Source organism: Bombina bombina, chromosome 1 (assembly GCF_027579735.1).
Source record: "Bombina bombina isolate aBomBom1 chromosome 1, aBomBom1.pri, whole genome shotgun sequence".
NCBI classification, from domain to species: Eukaryota; Metazoa; Chordata; class Amphibia; order Anura; family Bombinatoridae; genus Bombina; species Bombina bombina.
This window is the reverse complement of record NC_069499.1, coordinates 1,143,463,363-1,143,484,310: the sequence shown is the minus strand read 5'-3', so window position 1 is coordinate 1,143,484,310 and position 20,948 is coordinate 1,143,463,363. Positions and strand designations below refer to the sequence as shown.

Here is a 20,948-nt window from a genome sequence, read left to right as displayed (position 1 = left end):
TTTTGTTCACATTTTTACATTCGAGTCGATATGTATACTTTTATAAAAAGGATCGTCTAGATAAGCTGATGGATTTTTAAATGTAGGGGTGGAATGGGCGAGCTATACTATTCTCAGTGCGCTAATGGGTTACAAATGATATGCATATTTAACTGATATTCATCCATTATAAATCTCATTGAGCCCCACAGTCGGATCACTATATGTTCTTTAGGGGAGATAGACAGATTAGATGTAGACATTAAATCATTTTGTGTACCCTATAGTAACGCCCTCTGATGATACATCACAGGGGGTCAAGATGAGAAGAACCTGACTAATCATGAGGTCAGGTCCGTACATGTGTATATTGCTATGAGTACTTTTATGGATTGTGAGGTAACAACATAATTTATGTAAGAACTTACCTGATAAATTCATTTCTTTCATATTAACAAGAGTCCATGAGCTAGTGACGTATGGGATATACATTCCTACCAGGAGGGGCAAAGTTTCCCAAACCTTAAAATGCCTATAAATACACCCCTCACCACACCCACAAATCAGTTTAACGAATAGCCAAGAAGTGGGGTGATAAGAAAAAAAGTGCGAAGCATATAAAATAAGGAATTGGAATAATTGTGCTTTATACAAAAAAATCATAACCACCACAAAAAAGGGTGGGCCTCATGGACTCTTGTTAATATGAAAGAAATGAATTTATCAGGTAAGTTCTTACATAAATTATGTTTTCTTTCATGTAATTAACAAGAGTCCATGAGCTAGTGACGTATGGGATAATGACTACCCAAGATGTGGATCTTTCCACACAAGAGTCACTAGAGAGGGAGGGATAAAATAAAGACAGCCAATTCCTGCTGAAAATAATCCACACCCAAAATAAAGTTTAACAAAAAACATAAGCAGAAGATTCAAACTGAAACCGCTGCCTGAAGAACTTTTCTACCAAAAACTGCTTCAGAAGAAGAAAATACATCAAAATGGTAGAATTTAGTAAAAGTATGCAAAGAGGACCAAGTTGCTGCTTTGCAGATCTGGTCAACCGAAGCTTCATTCCTAAACGCCCAGGAAGTAGATACTGACCTAGTAGAATGAGCTGTAATTCTCTGAGGCGGAATTTTACCCGACTCAACATAGGCAAAATGAATTAAAGATTTCAACCAAGATGCCAAAGAAATGGCAGAAGCTTTCTGGCCTTTTAAGACGCCCACATTATTTGGCGCCCAAATGCTTTTGGCGCCAAAAATGACGCCACATCCGGAACGCCGACATTTTTGGCGCAAAATAACGTCAAAAAATGACGCAACTTCCGGCGACACGTATGACGCCGGAAACGGAAAAGAATTTTTGCGCCAAAAAAGTCCGCGCCAAGAATGACGCAATAAAATGAAGCATTTTCAGCCCCCGCGAGCCTAACAGCCCACAGGGAAAAAAGTCAAATTTTTGAGGTAAGAAAAATATGATAATTTAAAGCATAATCCCAAATATGAAACTGACTGTCTGGAAATAAGGAAAGTTGAACATTCTGAGTCAAGGCAAATAAATGTTTGAATACATATATTTAGAACTTTATAAATAAAGTGCCCAACCATAGCTTAGAGTGTCACAGAAAATAAGACTTACTTACCCCAGGACACTCATCTACATGTTAGTAGAAAGCCAAACCAGTACTGAAACGAGAATCAGTAGAGGAAATGGTAAATATAAGAGTATATCGTCGATCTGAAAAGGGAGGTAAGAGATGAATCTCTACGACCGATAACAGAGAACCTTATGAAATAGACCCCGTAGAAGGAGATCACTGCATTCAATAGGCAATACTCTCCTCACATCCCTCTGACATTCACTGCACGCTGAGAGGAAAACCGGGCTCCAACTTGCTGCGGAGCGCATATCAACGTAGAATCTAGCACAAACTTACTTCACCACCTCCCTTGGAGGCAAAGTTTGTAAAACTGATTTGTGGGTGTGGTGAGGGGTGTATTTATAGGCATTTTAAGGTTTGGGAAACTTTGCCCCTCCTGGTAGGAATGTATATCCCATACGTCACTAGCTCATGGACTCTTGTTAATTACATGAAAGAAATGTATAGTTTCTATGTGTCATGTTGCTGAGAAATAGTTTCAACCAATCCACAGAGGGGTGTGCAGATTCCATTTACAGGGCACTAAATGGTTTAAGAATCATATGTGAATGGTTACATCATCGCACATGCACACTGAGGAGTTAATGAACTCACTTGATGAAACGATTAGTGTTAACTAAGAAACGTGTGTTAAGATACATTATTTATTTTATTTTTTTGCAAACATTTTTTTAATTAAGAATATGCAAATATAACATACAATCAAAAAACACACAGTTTACATATTACCTTGTTTTATAAAGTATTACAATAAATTAGAAAGTCTATCCAATCAGACACTTTTAGACATCAGTTCGAATTCCAACCGAACTAGCAATGAGAGAGAGTCTAAGAACTTGATTGTCCGAAAAATAAAATAATAATAATAATCAAGGACAACTCCCAAAGGTCTTATGAAGATACATATTTTTTATTGTTTTATTATTATCATTTGTGATTTTATATTAAACGATTTGTACATTTGTGCTACAATACGAGTTTCTGTTGGAGAACGGAAACCTGTTTTACAGCTCCTGTTAGTTCTCTCACTATAAGTGTGTACTATTAGTGTGGGCTCAGATCTGTTCCTTCTACTCTTGTGGTGCAGTTGAAAAAAAAAAAACGAGATTCCTGATGGAGATATGGAATACATCCAGGAGTATAAGCTTGCTGGACAGCTGTCTAATGGTTCAGCCCGTTTGCACAGCAGATTCATATATGCAGATACATTTGTGAGTATTATACAATATTGTATGGGAGAAGATTAGTCAGCCATATTGCACTATTGGGCTCCCCTCTTATTTCTTCTATTTTTGTTTTTACATAAGAATGTGCCTGAGGAGTACAGCTACCTAAAGGTCTTTGGAAAAAACCTGCATATAGGATGTTATCAGTCATGGGCACTTAAGAATAAGCGATTACCCCTTTGCTAACTATGATACATAAAGCATATAGGACCTTATAAAGAGAGAGTTTAACAAGAGTATGAATAATAGCTGCTAAATATTCTGCCAAAGCCTTGTGCATGCTATTTTTAAACTCAGGGGAAAAGTTAGTAGTAGCCCCCTGAGTAACATGCACAGGACAAAATTCCATAGAGGAAGTAGAAGGATGCGGCTGATTTGTATGCAAAATTGAGGTACAAATCTTGTCACAGAGTTGGTTGACCTAGCACACTAGAACAGATTTGCCAAATAAACATAATAATGTACAGAGAGGGTTATCAGTAGATAACTCCTCTAAAGTGATGACACTGATATCAGTGGGGAAAGATTGTTTGGTCCATAATGTGTATAGTAGAGTATGCAGAGACACCAGACATATACAGAGAAAAAAAAGGTAGCGAGCCCTCTACACTGAATCCAATCACCCCTCTGACACCTTACTGTAATTATAGTGATAGCCCACTAAAAGCCCCAAGTTGCAGACTATAGCACAAGTAACCCCCTGGCAGCTCCGGTATGAGCACTCACCCCCCCCCCCCCCCCAGTTCTAAAAGCTAGGATTGCTGAAGAAAAGCTGTGTATTTGCTGCCCAAAGGCTCCTGAGCTGCTTTTGCACCAAGCATAAAAGAATGCCAAACTGGATGGTGTGCTAATGAACCATTTTCTTAAAGGGCCAGATATCTATTTTTAACTATCCAAAATGGGTCCCCAGGGCCTCAGTTTTACCTGGCTGTGTCCCTGATAAGGATAGGACAAAAACAGGGACCTAAAAAAAAAAAAATTATAGTGTGTAATGAGGATAGTAGGCTAAGTCCCCTGGCTACGCTGTACCTGTGTCAGAATACCTACTAACAGCCTCTGGGCTGAGTGTGTGCAGTGGTAAGTCACTTACCTGAAGTAGCAACCCCCACCAGCTTAAAAGGCACGTAGATGCAGCAGTATCCAATAGAGAGCCCATCTAGTGCAGGTTTGGGTACAGCAGAGGATATCTGTAGGAAATACCTGTATCCCACAAGGAGAGGCTAAAGACTAGCTAGCCCCTGTGATGCCTAAAAGTGGTTATGGCTGAAATTTCAAAAGAGAAATACTGCACACAGGGTATTCCTGTGTCCCTGTATCATTCAGCTGCTGTAAAAACTCTCTTCTATCTCCTTTGTGAATGATAAGTCCCAGGGAATAAGGGTCTCACATTGGTCTGAGCTCCCAAATATAAATCCATAAGCAAGTAGCTGGTAAACCTTTATTCTCAAACAACTCCTGTGAGGACAAGAGCAGAACTGAATAGAGATATGAGGGATTTTAAGCTCTTGTATGAATTCTTGACCTCCTCCTAGTGACGGGAAATATATCCCATATGTTATGGAGGACTATGGACCATCATAATTTTACGAAAGAAAATTGGATTAACTTTGAAATTTGCTATAAAATATATATAAATATAAAATATTCTACTGCTCATTTAAAATTCAAACTAAATGCTATTGCATTTTCATTATATTGTGTATTTCTCAATTATTGGTCCTTTAACACTGCTACTACAATTAATTAAACATTACAAGTGGAGAGGAAGCCAAGGAACATTGCTGAAATTTTACGGTTCTTATATCGGTCATGATTGCTTTTGGTTAATAAAGACTTTATAGAAAAGTGTGCGTCACTTTTTTAGGGACTTATTGCTGTTTGGGTTCTTGGCACAACGCCTGGACCTGGCACTCAATATGGTTTTGCAATGCTGAGCACCAAAAAGCAAAATCAATAGAAAATACTCTATACAGAATACAAAGTGTGGCATGTGGCCTTGAATTCTAATTCAAACAAACAATCTCACTGAGATTTAGAGATTGCCAGAGCTAGCCAAATCGGCAGGTTTCTGTATAAAATGGCATGGGTAAAAAGGTGAAACACAGCATGCATTCAAGGCATTTTTCAAATAAAAATTTGAGAAGTGCCTGTGAAGCTATTAGAATCTTTTCAAGGCAAAGCTGTAAAATACTCTAACGCTTTAGTATGCACAATAAGTATGCCGTTTCTTGACCCCAAATTGGACCTTCTTTCACCATGATGAGAAAAAGAGAGGCAGAGCTCCATATGAGCATAAAGTCTTGTAATTTCAGGTATATTGTTTCCTGATTAACTTTTTATTTTGCCTATCTATATTGCAAATGCTGTTTATTATTGGAAATGTAAGTTTAATAGGCGTATCCAGGTAATAGTCATCCACAGAGGGCACCAAACCATCTGATTTGGTGAACTTTCTGCTACGGTGATCAAGAAAAGCTGCTATTAATAATAAAAAGCCTTCAATGGGTTCCTCTCCATTTTCATTTTCTTTGGAAAACCCTTTAACCCCTTAGTGACCAGACCATTTTTCAATTTTCTTACCGTTAAGGACCGGGGCTGTTTTTACATTTTTGAGGTGTTTGTGTTTAGCTGTAATTTTCCTCTTACTCATTTACTGTACCCACACATATTATATACCATTTTTCTCGCCATTAAATGGACTTTCTAAAGATAACATTATTTCCATCATATCTTATAATTTACTATAATTTTTTTTATTTTAAATATGATGAAAAAATGGGGGAAAAAAAAAAACACTTTTTCTAAATTTGACCCCCAAAATCTGTTACACATCTTTAACCACCAAAATTCACCCATGATAAATAGTTTTTAAATTTTGTTCTGAGTTTAGAAATACTCAATGTTAACATGTTCTTTGCTTTTTTTTGCACGTTATAGGGCAATAAGTACAAGTAGCACTTTGCTATTTCCAAACCATTTTTTTTTTTCAAAATTAGGGATAGTTACATTGTAACACAGATATCTGACAGTAATCCCTGAATAACCCTTCACATGTATATATTTTTTTAGTAGACAACCCAAAGTATTGATCTAGGCACATTTTGGTAAATTTCATGCCACCATTTCACCGCCAAATGCTATCAAATAAAAGAAATTGTTCACTTTTTCACAAACTTTAGGTTTGTCACTGAAATTATTTACAAACAGCTTGTGCAATTATGGTACAAATGGTTGTAAATGCTTCTCTGGGATCCCTTTTGTTCAGAAATAGCAGACATTTATGGCTTTGAAGGGGTGTATTATGGCCTAGGCCAACAAGGCCGGTGCCTAGGGCAGCAGATTTGGGAGGGGCAGCACATCTGCCCTATCCTCTCTCTAAAAGCCAGCACACAGTACAGTGAGTCACAAAATGCAGGCTTTTACAGAGAAGACAAGGCACGTGCGCTGATAAAGGTTGCTCTTCACAGGCAATGCTCCTTTAAACATTTGCTTAATTTAGAGCCACCAGCATTTTTGCAGTGGAAGCGTTCTTGGTGAGAAACCTGCCTGGGGATATGCTTACAAGGTGAGGCTGGAGGAAAAGACCTTGTGCCAATATGCTGCCTCCCCTTGTCAGCTGTGGTGGGTCTATGAGCGCAGTGCTTATTGCAGGTCTTAGTAACTAACAGACTGGATGCGTCCGTGCACTGCTTAGATCAGCTTGTGATGACTAATCATAAACTCTCAGCACTAAAGAATGTTAGTTACTATTAGCTAGCTTTGTCTGCATTCATGAACCCACGGAGTAAATAGTAAACGGACACTTAAAAAGTTTCATTACTTGAATGATGGTAATTACTGTATGTTGTTGCATGTAAAGGGCCGTGATTACTTCAAAGTGTATTCTTCTTTCCTTCCCTTCCTCTCTCCCTTCTTTCCCTTTCTTCCTCCAACTCACTCCATTCCTCCTTTCCCTCCTTCCCTTCTTTCTTTCAACTTCTTACCTTGCTCCCTTCTTTCCCTCACTTCTTTCCCTCCCTTCTTTCCCTCCCTTCTTTCCCTCCCATCTTTCCCTTCTCTCTCTCTCTCTCTCTCTCCCTTCTTTCCTTTCCCTCCCTTCTCTCCCCTCCCCTTCTTTTCTCTCTCCTATCTCTAATGGAGAAAATGGTATGAGATGCATGTATTTCAACCCACCTGTATGCAAGTGTTTTGCTAGCCCATTTTCTTTTGAAATGTTATGAAAAAAAACCAAAACATTTTACACAGTGAAAAATATTAAGGGGGAAAAAAGGCCTAAACCCTTTTGGAGGGGGCAGCAGAATTTTGAGTGCCTAGGAAAGCATAAAACCTAAATACACCCCTGTGGCTTTGGTAATTAGAAGGCCGTTAAATGCCGCTGCGCACCACACTTTTATTATGCCCAGCAGTGAAGGAGTTAATTTAGGTAGCTTGTAGGGTTAATTTTAGCTTTAGTGTATACATTACCCTCCCACCTGTCACATCCCACCCCCTGATCTGTCCCTGACCCATCACAAACATCTTTCTTCCCTCCGCCACCTCACAATTGTCCCTGCCATCTTAAGTACTGTCAGAAAGTCTGCCAAAAAATAAGTCTTTTTTTAATTATATATTTTCTGCAGTGTAGGATCCCCCCTTACCACCCAACCTCCCTGAGCCCCCCAAACAGCTCTCTAACCCTACCCCCTCTAACTATTTTCCGCCATCTTGGGTACTGGCAGCTATCTTCCAATACTCAGTTTGCTCTAAATTATTGTATTTTTATTTTAAACCCCCCCCCCCAAAAAAAACATAATTTATGTAAGAACTTACCTGATAAATTAATTTCTTTCATATTAGCAAGAGTCCATGAGCTAGTGACGTATGGGATATACATTCCTACCAGGAGGGGCAAAGTTTCCCAAACCTCAAAATGCCTATAAATACACCCCTCACCACACCCACAATTCAGTTTAACGAATAGCCAAGAAGTGGGGTGATAAAAAAGTGCGAAAGCATATAAAATAAGGAATTGGAATAATTGTGCTTTATACAAAATCATAACCACCACAAAAAAAGGGCGGGCCTCATGGACTCATGCTAATATGAAAGAAATGAATTTATCAGGTAAGTTCTTACATAAATTATGTTTTCTTTCATGTAATTAGCAAGAGTCCATGAGCTAGTGACGTATGGGATAATGATTACCCAAGATGTGGATCTTTCCACACAAGAGTCACTAGAGAGGGAGGGATAAAATAAAGACAGCCAATTCCTGCTGAAAATAATCCACACCCAAAATAAAGTTTAACGAAAAACATAAGCAGAAGATTCAAACTGAAACCGCTGCCTGAAGTACTTTTCTACCAAAAACTGCTTCAGAAGAAGAAAATACATCAAAATGGTAGAATTTAGTAAAAGTATGCAAAGAGGACCAAGTTGCTGCTTTGCAAATCTGATCAACCGAAGCTTCATTCATGACCTAGTAGAATGAGCTGTAATTCTCTGAGGCGGAGTTTTACCCGACTCAACATAGGCAAGATGAATTAAAGATTTCAACCAAGATGCCAAAGAAATGGCAGAAGCTTTCTGGCCTTTTCTAGAACCGGAAAAGATAACAAATAGACTAGAAGTCTTTCGGAAAGATTTAGTAGCTTCAACATAATATTTCAAAGCTCTAACAACATCCAAAGAATGCAACGATTTCTCCTTAGAATTCTTAGGATTAGGACATAATGAAGGAACCACAATTTCTCTACTAATGTTGTTGGAATTCACAACTTTAGGTAAAAATTCAAAAGAAGTTCGCAACACCGCCTTATCCTGATGAAAAATCAGAAAAGGAGACTCACAAGAAAGAGCAGATAATTCAGAAACTCTTCTGGCAGAAGAGATGGCCAAAAGGAACAAAACTTTCCAAGAAAGTAATTTAATGTCCAATGAATGCATAGGTTCAAACGGAGGAGCTTGAAGAGCCCCCAGAACCAAATTCAAACTCCAAGGAGGAGAAATTGACTTAATGACAGGTTTTATACGAACCAAGGCTTGTACAAAACAATGAATATCAGGAAGAATAGCAATCTTTCTGTGAAAAAGAACAGAAAGAGCAGAGATTTGACCTTTCAAGGAACTTGCGGACAAACCCTTATCGCCAAGAAAAATGATGAGAAATACACCAAGAAATATAAGTCTTCCAGACTCTATAATATATCTCTCTAGATACAGATTTACGAGCCTGTAACATAGTATTAATCACAGAGTCAGAGAAACCTCTTTGACGAAGAATCAAGCGTTCAATCTCCATACCTTTAACTTTAAGGATTTCAGATCCTGATGGAAAAAAGGACCTTGTGACAGAAGGTCTGGTCTTAACGGAAGAGTCCACGGTTGGCAAGAGGCCATCCGGACAAGATCCGCATGCCAAAACCTGTGAGGCCATGCCGGAGCTACCAGCAGAACAAACGAGCATTCCTTCAGAATCTTGGAGATTACTCTTAGAAGAAGAACTAGAGGCGGAAAGATATAGGCAGGATGATACTTCCAAGGAAGTGACAATGCATCCACTGCTTCCGCCTGAGGATCCCGGGATCTGGACAGATACCTGGGAAGTTTCTTGTTTAGATGGGACGCCATCAAATCTATTTCTGGAAGTTCCCACATTTAAACAATCTGAAGAAATACCTCTGGGTGAAGAGACCATTCGCCCGGATGCAACGTTTGGAGACTGAGATAATCCGCTTCCCAATTGTCTACACCTGGGATATGAACCGCAGAGATTAGACAGGAGCTGGATTCCGCCCAAACCAAAATTCGAGATACTTCTTTCATAGCCAGAGGACTGAGAGTTCCTCCTTGATGATTGATGTATGCCACAGTTGTGACATTGTCTGTCTGAAAACAAATGAACGATTCTCTCTTCAGAAGAGGCCAAAACTGAAGAGCTCTGAAAATTGCACGGAGTTCCAAAATATTGATCGGTAATCTCACCTCCTGAGATTCCCAAACTCCTTGTGCCGTCAGAGATCCCCACACAGCTCCCCAACCTGTTAGACTTGCATCTGTTGAAATTACAGTCCAGGTCGGAAGCACAAAAGAAGCCCCCTGAATTAAACGATGGTGATCTGTCCACCACGTTAGAGAGTGTCGAACAATCGGTTTTAAAGATATTAATTGAGATATCTTTGTGTAATCCTTGCACCATTGATTCAGCATACAAAGCTGAAGAGGTCGCATGTGAAAATGAGCAAAGGGGATCGCGTCCGATGCAGCAGTCATAAGACCTAGAATTTCCATGCATAAGGCTACCGAAGGGAATGATTGTGACTGAAGGTTTCGACAAGCTGCAATCAGTTTTAGACGTCTCTTGTCTATTAAAGACAGAGTCATGGACACTGAATCTATCTGGAAACCCAGAAAGGTTACCCTTGTCTGAGGAATCAATGAACTTTTTGGTAAATTGATCCTCCAACCATGATCTTGAAGAAACAACACAAGTCGATTCGTATGAAATTCTGCTAAATGTAAAGACTGAGCAAGTACCAAGATATCGTCCAAATAAGGAAATACCACAATACCCTGTTCTCTGATTACAGACAGAAGGGCACCGAGAACCTTTGTAAAAATTCTTGGAGCTGTAGCTAGGCCAAACGGCAGAGCCACAAACTGGTAATGCTTGTCCAGAAAAGAGAATCTCAGGAACTGATAATGATCTGGATGAATCGGAATATGCAGATATGCATCCTGTAAATCTATTGTGGACATATAATTCCCTTGCTGAACAAAAGGCAAGATAGTCCTTACAGTTACCATCTTGAACGTTGGTATCCTTACATAACGATTCAATATTTTTAGATCCAGAACTGGTCTGAAGGAATTCTCCTTCTTTGGTACAATGAAGGGATTTGAATAAAACCCCATCCCCTGTTCCTGAACTGGAACTGGCATAATTACTCCAGTCAACTCTAGATCTGAAACACAATTCAGAAATGCTTGAGCTTTTACTGGATTTACTGGGACACGGGAAAGAAAAAATCTCTTTGCAGGAGGTCTCATCTTGAAACCAATTCTGTACCCTTCTGAAACAATGTTCTGAATCCAAAGATTGTGAACAGAATTGATCCAAATTTCTTTGAAAAAACGTAACCTGCCCCCTACCAGCTGAGCTGGAATGAGGGCCGCACCTTCATGTGGACTTAGAAGCAGGCTTTGCCTTTCTAGCTGGCTTGGATTTATTCCAAATTGGAGATGGTTTCCAAACAGAAACTGCTCCTGAGGATGAAGGATCAGACTTTTGTTCTTTGTTGAAACGAAAGGAACGAAAACGATTATTAGCCCTGTTTTTACCTTTAGATTTTTTATCCTGTGGTAAAAAAGTTCCTTTCCCACCAGTAACAGTTGAAATAATAGAATCCAACTGAGAACCAAATAATTTGTTACCCTGGAAAGAAATGGAAAGTAGAGTTGATTTAGAAGCCATATCAGCATTCCAAGTCTTAAGCCATAAAGCTCTTCTAGCTAAAATAGCTAGAGACATAAACCTGACATCAACTCTGATAATATCAAAGATGGCATCACAGATAAAATTATTAGCATGCTGAAGAAGAATAATAATATCATGAGAATCATGATGTGTTACTTGTTGCGCTAAAGTTTCCAACCAAAAAGTTGAAGCTGCAGCAACATCAGCCAAAGATATAGCAGGTCTAAGAAGATTACCTGAACACAGATAAGCTTTTCTTAGAAAGGATTCAATTTTCCTATCTAAAGGATCCTTAAACGAAGTACCATCTGACGTAGGAATAGTAGTACGTTTAGCAAGGGTAGAAATAGCCCCATCAACTTTAGGGATTTTGTCCCAAAATTCTAATCTGTCAGACGGCACAGGATATAATTGCTTAAAACGTTTAGAAGGAGTAAATGAATTACCCAATTTATCCCATTCTTTGGAAATTACTGCAGAAATAGCATTAGGAACAGGAAAAACTTCTGGAATAACCACAGGAGATTTAAATACCTTATCCAAACGTTTAGAATTAGTATCAAGAGGACCAGAATCCTCTATTTCTAAAGCAATTAGAACTTCTTTAAGTAAAGAACGAATAAATTCCATTTTAAATAAATATGAAGATTTATCAGCATCAACCTCTGAGACAGAATCCTCTGAACCAGAAGAGTCATCAGAATCAGATGATGTTCATTTAAAAATTCATCTGTAGGGAGAGAAGTTTTAAAAGATTTTTTACGTTTACTAGAAGGAGAAATAACAGACATAGCCTTCTTTATGGATTCAGAAACAAAATCTCTTATGTTATCAGGAACATTCTGCACCTTAGATGTTGAAGGAACTGCAACAGGCAATGGTACTTTACTAAAGGAAATATTATCTGCATTAACAAGTTTGTCATGACAATCAATACAAACAACAGCTGGAGGAATAGCTACCAAAAGTTTACAGCAGATACACTTAGCTTTGGTAGATCCAGCACTAGACAGCGATTTTCCTGTAGTATCTTCTGACTCAGATGCAACGTGAGACATCTTGCAATATGTAAGAGAAAAAACAACATATAAAGCAAAATTGATCAAATTCCTTAAATGACAGTTTCAGGAATGGGAAAAAATGCCAAAGAACAAGCTTCTAGCAACCAGAAGCAATGAAAAATGAGACTTAAATAATGTGGAGACAAAAGCGACGCCCATATTTTTAGCGCCAAATAAGTAGCCCACATTATTTGGCGCCTAAATGCTTTTGGCGCCAAAAATGACGCCACATCCGGAACGCCGACATTTTTGGCGCAAAATAACGTCAAAAAATGACGCAACTTCCGGCGACACGTATGACGCCGGAAACGGAAAAGAATTTTTGCGCCAAAAAAGTCCGCACCAAGAATGACGCAATAAAATGAAGCATTTTCAGCCCCCGCGAGCCTAACAGCCCACAGGGAAAAAGAGTCAAATTTTTGAAGGTAAGAAAAAAAAAAAAATGATTAAATCAAATGCATTATCCCAAATATGAAACTGACTGTCTGGAAATAAGGAAAGTTGAACATTCTGAGTCAAGGCAAATAAATGTTTGAATACATATATTTAGAACTTTATAAACAAAGTGCCCAACCATAGCTTAGAGTGTCACAGAAAATAAGATTTACTTACCCCAGGACACTCATCTACATGTTTGTAGAAAGCCAAACCAGTACTGAAACGAGAATCAGCAGAGGTAATGGTATATATAAGAGTATATCGTCGATCTGATAAGGGAGGTAAGAGATGAATCTCTACGACCGATAACAGAGAACCTATGAAATAGACCCCGTAGAAGGAGATCACTGCATTCAAATAGGCAATACTCTCTTCACATCCCTCTGACATTCACTGCACGCTGAGAGGAAAACCGGGCTCCAACTTGCTGCGGAGCGCATATCAACGTAGAATCTAGCACAAACTTACTTCACCACCTCCATCGGAGGCAAAGTTTGTAAAACTGAATTGTGGGTGTGGTGAGGGGTGTATTTATAGGCATTTTGAGGTTTGGGAAACTTTGCCCCTCCTGGTAGGAATGTATATCCCATACGTCACTAGCTCATGGACTCTTGCTAATTACATGAAAGAAAACACTATTTCCATAGTGTAGCTGCCCCCGTCATTAGCAAACCCTCATCTCCCTCCCAGATCCCTTTACAAACATGGATCCCACATAGGATCCCCCTCTTCTCCTTCCCCCTCCTCTCTACTTCCCAATCACTGCCATGATGTAGCATGGCCGTATCGGTCCCACCCACTCCAGGCCCCCTTCACACCTCCTTCCTACCCTGCTCCACGATCACGATCCCTTCCACCACTTGAAACCCGAGGACGTACCAGGCACGCCCTTGGTCGTTAACAACCGTTTTTTGTAGGATGTGCCTGATACATCCTTTGTCGTTAAGGGGTTAAAATTCTCTAGTTTGCAATGATACCTCTCGGTTACCCATACTGAGTCACCAAAACCCCTAAAAATATCCTCCTCAATATTGAAAACCCATTTTGGTTGGTAAACTAAGTTGTAAAATCTCCTGAGAGCTACATTTTATATACTGTATATATATTTATATACTCACATGTGATTTAAGAGACTGAGGGTGACTCCAAAGATCATATGTATTATCCCAAGTATCACAGACATTTTCATTTTAAAGGAGTTCAGGAAGGTTAGTTTGTTGGTAGCTAAGCTCCAAATCTGCAAAAAAGAAAAAAAAAACAAGAGGGTTCCTTAATTGAACTCCTTCTCCTACCCCCAAAAATGGGTCTTCCAGCCATGCAATAAATCAGAGCTCTAAATAATATTAATAAGATATTTGGAACCAAACTGTAATATCTCATGCTGCTTACTGGATCAATGCCAAATGGATACGCTCCACTAAAAACACCATCGACATCTGGATCCAGCTGTAATGTAGACACACTCGAAAGTAGGGCCTCTCTATTTAAAAACAAAGAAAATCAGCTTTAATAACTAGGCCATTATGTTTAATTTTGTCCACTAATGATCCCACAAATGGTACATTTATACTCACGTCCAGTTGGCCTTGGGGCTGTTAAACATTGGTCTGACACTCCATGAGGATCCAAACATGTTGAGGGCCTTGGAGAAGCAATCATTGTAGATGAGGCCAGTGTAGACAGAGAAGATGCCCATCAGAAGAATTATGTATCGGCCACTGAATATCATGTTAAAGAGCTGCAAGTGGAGGAAATGAAGAATAAGATCAATTATTTATCAATTTAAATACATGTCAACATTTAATGAGCAATGAGAGAAGGAGGTACACACTTTTTAAAAAGCATCCTAAAAAAATAATAAGTACACATCATATCTGTTCTATTATAGTAAGTGCAGGTACTACAATTTCACACAGAGAATCAGTAATTAATGGCGGTTTACCTCATTATCACTTCTTTGAGATAGAATTCTGCTCTCCCGTACAACTAGCCAAACTGCAAACAGCGTCATCAGAATCCCATGACCAAAGTCCCCAAACATCACAGCAAACAGGAAAGGGAATGTGATAATTGTATATGGAGCTGGAGGAATATTAAAGGAAACTTTAAAAGCAATACAATACCCACAGGGCATCTTTTATATCTACTAGTACAGTTATAGAAAATACTTACTAGTTCAGTAATCATTTAGTAATCAAGAGATATAAAAGTAGTGCCTACAATTCTTAGTCTTCTGTTTTAATTAAAGGGATATGAAAGCCCAAAATGTTCTTCTATGATTCAGATACAGCATATGATTTTAAAACAACATTCTAATTTACTTCTATTATCAGTTTTTCTTCGTTCTCTTGGTATCTTTGTTGAAAAACATGTAGGTAGGTTTAGGAGTGTGCACTATATGGCAGCAGGTTTGCAAGAATGTTATCCATTTGCAAGAGCACTAGATGGCAGCATTTTTTCCTGTCATATAATGCTCCAGACACTTAACTAGGTATCTCTTCAAGAAAGAATGGGAAGAAGCAAATTTGCTAACAGAATGAAACTGGATTTTTAAAAAAAAAAAAAAAAAAATATGTCAAGGGTGCACGCTTTACAAGGGAGTGTAAATAGCTGCCCCCAAGCATTGTTGATTAAAAATGGTAAAGCAGAAATTAAGGAAAGATAGGATGTATTATAATGCTTGCAAAATGATTTAGATTTAATCTAAGCATTGTATATGCTTTGTTAAGATGGCTATTGAAGCTGTTAAAAAGCCAATCAGGGGAGGAGACCGATTACAGGAGGTCTTCTGGATATTCAGAATGAGAACTCTGAGCCGATATTATCAATTGCTGGGACTAATTGGGTTCTTGTTCTCCTGACAATATGCCTGTGAGTGATATTTATCTTTATACTGATCTCCTTTCCACTTTGATGTTTCTATAAATAATCAGGAATTTGTATATAATGATATGTTTCGTTTATCCTAGCCTCTGATAATCCATTTGAGTTAGCTGTGTGTAAAGGGGTTTTAGGGAATGTTTTCTCTGTATAATGACCAGTTCTTTTTCATTTATAAATGTGTGCTCTATATCTTATTTATTTATTTTTTAAAGATATCCCCCCTATGACCCATATGAATTATTAGGGGTTTGCCTCATTGGTTAATTATTGTTTATTATTTATTTTTCATATTTTCATTATGTATATAAATTACTTTCCAGGCTTTCTCTGGTCCAGTTATTACTATTTTTACCCTTAAATATTAGAACTCTAAATTACATTTGCTTTGTTATGCATATATAAAGATGTTAAGCAAATAGTATATGGATATTTGGTTTCTATTGTAATTGGTGTTAGAAATTTTCTATGTTTAGAATGAAAGTGTTCATACATACATACATACATAAACCACAGAAATAGGAGAGCACTCGCCGGGTCTTAATAAAATATTATTTATTCAAAGTGACGTTTCGGGGTTGTTAGCCCCGTCCTCAGACCATATATACATATATATATATATATATATATATATATATATATATATATATATATATATATATATATATATATATAATTGTGAAATACTGCTGACAGATTATGTTGGTTTGGGAGTGAAAGAGTTAAAGGGACAGTCAACACCAGAATTTTTGTTGCTTTAAAAGACAGATAATCCCTTAATCACCCATTCCCCAGTTTTGCATAACCAACACAGTTATAATAAAACACATTTTACCCCTGTGATTACCTTGTATCTAAGCATCTGCAGACTGCCCCCTTATTTCAGTTATTTTGACAGACTTGCACTTAAGCCAATCAGTGCACACTCCTCTATATGAAACACATGAACTAACGCCCTCTAGTGGTGAAAAACTGTGAAAAGCAGAGGCGGCCTTCAAGGTCTAAGAAATTAGCATATGACCCTCCTAGGTGTAGCTTTCAACTAAGAATACCAAGAGAACAAAGCAAAATTGGTCATAAAAGTAAGTTGGAAAGTTGTTTAAAATTACATACTCTATCTGAATAATAAAAGTTTTTTTTGGACTTGACAGTCCCTTTAACTCCATACGTGTACCGGCAGAGGTTGAGCTATTTAAGGAGCCCCAGAGATATCCAGATTTGTGGTCTATGAATACAGCGTACAGTACGGAAGAAAGTCGTCAGTATTTCATTCTTTCTCTGTTTTGATAATTAATTTCTTCACTCGTTTAAAGAAGACTCCCTTTGTTTCTACATTTTATATGCTACTTTACATCCCTTGAAGTGCTTTATTGATCTACTGCACATACTGATTTGTTTGTAGGACACAAAACTAACTGGGCCATACCTGGGTTAATTTCTCTGTAACTGCTAATACCATAAGCATCAACCAGATTCTGGAATCCATAGGTGAACTTATTGGTTTTGTTGTACGTTGGTGGAGTCTGGTTAGTTTGCATTCTGTTCAGGATGGAAGGGACAGTCGATCCGCTGTGTTCCTGAAGTACAAAAACAAACATAAATAATATGATTGTTCTTCAGCGAATGAGAAAAATCATCACTGAAATAACTTCTGAAGTCATGACCCTATAGAGCTATACATTTAGATTAGTATTTTCCTACAGCTTATTATTTAAAACTCACCGTTCCTCTTCTGAGGGCAAACTGGATGGAATCAAGATCAGACACAGGACACCAGACTTCTGCGATCAAACACTTCTGGGTGACATCAATGTTGCAGAGGTTTAGGGTGTGGTATATGGCCTTCATCTTCCTAACCTTGATAAACCAGACACGAATTGTCTTAGCTGCAGCCTGAAGGACACGTTGGCGGTGGTCTTCTGTTTGATTGAGTACCTTAGAGGCAATTGGCATACAAATTTAATGAATACAAAATGTTGCAGAACCATATTTTACACATTATTCTAAAAGATGTGGTTGTTAGATACATATCTAGAATTCAAGCTAGTTTAAAAGTGATGGTATAGTAAGATAAAGTATGTTTGTGATTGGCTGTACTGCTCGCATATCAAGCTTTTTAAAAAACAGAATTTATGTTTACCTGATAAATTTCTTTCTCCAACGGTGTGTCCGGTCCACGGCGTCATCCTTACTTGTGGGATATTCTCTTCCCCAACAGGAAATGGCAAAGAGCCCAGCAAAGCTGGTCACATGATCCCTCCTAGGCTCCGCCTACCCCAGTCATTCGACCGACGTTAAGGAGGAATAATAGCATAGGAGAAACCATATGGTACCGTGGTGACTGTAGTTAAAGAAAATAAATTATCAGACCTGATTAAAAAAACCAGGGCGGGCCGTGGACCGGACACACCGTTGGAGAAAGAAATTTATCAGGTAAACATAAATTCTGTTTTCTCCAACATAGGTGTGTCCGGTCCACGGCGTCATCCTTACTTGTGGGAACCAATACCAAAGCTTTAGGACACGGATGAAGGGAGGGAGCAAATCAGGTCACCTAAATGGAAGGCACCACGGCTTGCAAAACCTTTCTCCCAAAAATAGCCTCAGAAGAAGCAAAAGTATCAAACTTGTAAAATTTGGTAAAAGTGTGCAGTGAAGACCAAGTCGCTGCCCTACATATCTGATCAACAGAAGCCTCGTTCTTGAAGGCCCATGTGGAAGCCACAGCCCTAGTGGAATGAGCTGTGATTCTTTCGGGAGGCTGCCGTCCGGCAGTCTCGTAAGCCAATCTGATGATGCTTTTAATCCAAAAAGAGAGAGAGGTAGAAGTTGCTTTTTGACCTCTCCTTTTACCTGAATAAACAACAAACAAGGAAGATGTTTGTCTAAAATCCTTTGTAGCATCTAAATAGAATTTTAGAGCGCGAACAACATCCAAATTGTGCAACAAGCGTTCCTTCTTTGAAACTGGTTTCGGACACAGAGAAGGTACGATAATCTCCTGGTTAATGTTTTTGTTAGAAACAACTTTTGGAAGAAAACCAGGTTTAGTACGTAAAACCACCTTATCTGCATGGAACACCAGATAAGGAGGAGAACACTGCAGAGCAGATAATTCTGAAACTCTTCTAGCAGAAGAAATTGCAACTAAAAACAAAACTTTCCAAGATAATAACTTAATATCAACGGAATGTAAGGGTTCAAACGGAACCCCCTGAAGAACTGAAAGAACTAAATTGAGACTCCAAGGAGGAGTCAAAGGTTTGTAAACAGGCTTGATTCTAACCAGAGCCTGAACAAAGGCTTGAACATCTGGCACAGCTGCCAGTTTTTTGTGAAGTAACACCGACAAGGCAGAAATCTGTCCCTTCAGGGAACTTGCCGATAATCCTTTTTCCAATCCTTCTTGAAGGAAGGATAGAATCCTAGGAATCTTAACCTTGTCCCAAGGGAATCCTTTAGATTCACACCAACAGATATATTTTTTCCAAATTTTGTGGTAAATCTTTCTAGTTACAGGCTTTCTGGCCTGAACAAGAGTATCAATAACAGAATCTGAGAACCCTCGTTTTGATAAGATCAAGCGTTCAATCTCCAAGCAGTCAGCTGGAGTGAAACCAGATTCGGATGTTCGAACGGACCCTGAACAAGAAGGTCTCGTCTCAAAGGTAGCTTCCAAGGTGGAGCCGATGACATATTCACCAGATCTGCATACCAAGTCCTGCGTGGCCACGCAGGAGCTATCAAGATCACCGACGCCCTCTCCTGATTGATCCTGGCTACCAGCCTGGGGATGAGAGGAAACGGCGGGAACACATAAGCTAGTTTGAAGGTCCAAGGTGCTACTAGTGCATCCACTAGAGCCGCCTTGGGATCCCTGGATCTGGACCCGTAGCAAGGAACTTTGAAGTTCTGACGAGAGGCCATCAGATCCATGTCTGGAATGCCCCATAGTTGAGTGACTTGGGCAAAGATTTCCGGATGGAGTTCCCACTCCCCCGGATGCAATGTCTGACGACTCAGAAAATCCGCTTCCCAATTTTCCACTCCCGGGATGTGGATAGCAGACAGGTGGCAGGAGTGAGACTCCGCCCATAGAATAATCTTGGTCACTTCTTCCATCGCTAGGGAACTCCTTGTTCCCCCCTGATGGTTGATGTACGCAACAGTCGTCATGTTGTCTGATTGAAACCGTATGAACTTGGTCCTCGCTAGCTGAGGCCAAGCCTTGAGAGCATTGAATATCGCTCTCAGTTCCAGAATATTTATCGGTAGAAGAGATTCTTCCCGAGACCAAAGACCCTGAGCTTTCAGGGATCCCCAGACCGCGCCCCAGCCCATCAGACTGGCGTCGGTCGTGACAATGACCCACTCTGGTCTGCGGAATGTCATCCCTCGTGACAGGTTGTCCAGGGACAGCCACCAACGGAGTGAGTCTCTGGTCCTCTGATTTACTTGTATCTTTGGAGACAAGTCTGTATAGTCCCCATTCCACTGACTGAGCATGCACAGTTGTAATGGTCTTAGATGAATGCGCGCAAAAGGAACTATGTCCATTGCCGCTACCATCAACCCGATCACTTCCATGCACTGAGCTACGGAAGGAAGAGGAACGGAATGAAGTATCCGACAAGAGTCCAGAAGTTTTGTCTTTCTGGCCTCTGTTAGAAAAATCCTCATTTCTGAGGAGTCTATAATTGTTCCCAAGAAGGGAACCCTTGTTGACGGGGATAGAGAACTCTTTTCCACGTTCACTTTCCAGCCGTGAGATCTGAGAAAGGCCAGGACGATGTCCGTGTGAGCCTTTGCTCGAGGGAGGGACGACGCTTGAATCAGAATGTCGTCCAGGTAAGGTACTACTGCAATGCCCCTTGGTCTTAGCACCGCTAGAAGGGACCCTAGTACCTTTGTGAAAATCCTTGGAGCAGTGGCTAATCCGAAAGGAAGCGCCACAAACTGGTAATGTTTGTCCAGGAATGCAAACCTTAGGAACCGATGATGTTCCTTGTGGATAGGAATATGTAGATACGCATCCTTTAAATCCACCGTGGTCATGAATTGACCTTCCTGGATGGAAGGAAGGATAGTTCGAATGGTTTCCATCTTGAACGATGGGACCTTGAGAAATTTGTTTAAGATCTTGAGATCTAAGATTGGTCTGAACGTTCCCTCTTTTTTGGGAACTATGAACAGATTGGAGTAGAACCCCATCCCTTGTTCTCTTAATGGAACAGGATGAATCA

At 39.4% G+C, this 20,948-nt stretch overlaps 1 protein-coding gene across 4 annotated transcripts in view; it reads right to left on the bottom strand.

Moving 5' to 3' along the window:
• The window catches only part of ATP6V0A1 (ATPase H+ transporting V0 subunit a1), a 234,076-nt gene that overhangs the window by 97,807 nt on the left and 115,321 nt on the right, over window positions 1-20,948 (bottom strand). For all 4 annotated transcript variants that reach the window (XM_053699158.1, XM_053699150.1, XM_053699174.1 and 1 more), the window contains exons 10-15: window positions 17,428-17,640; window positions 17,132-17,282; window positions 14,768-14,907; window positions 14,400-14,563; window positions 14,215-14,305; window positions 13,944-14,062 (exon numbers count right to left, since the gene is read on the bottom strand). In XM_053699158.1, the coding sequence (XP_053555133.1) occupies window positions 13,944-14,062; window positions 14,215-14,305; window positions 14,400-14,563; window positions 14,768-14,907; window positions 17,132-17,282; window positions 17,428-17,640 (878 nt within the window). The remainder of the gene's footprint in view (window positions 1-13,943; window positions 14,063-14,214; window positions 14,306-14,399; window positions 14,564-14,767; window positions 14,908-17,131; window positions 17,283-17,427; window positions 17,641-20,948) is intronic.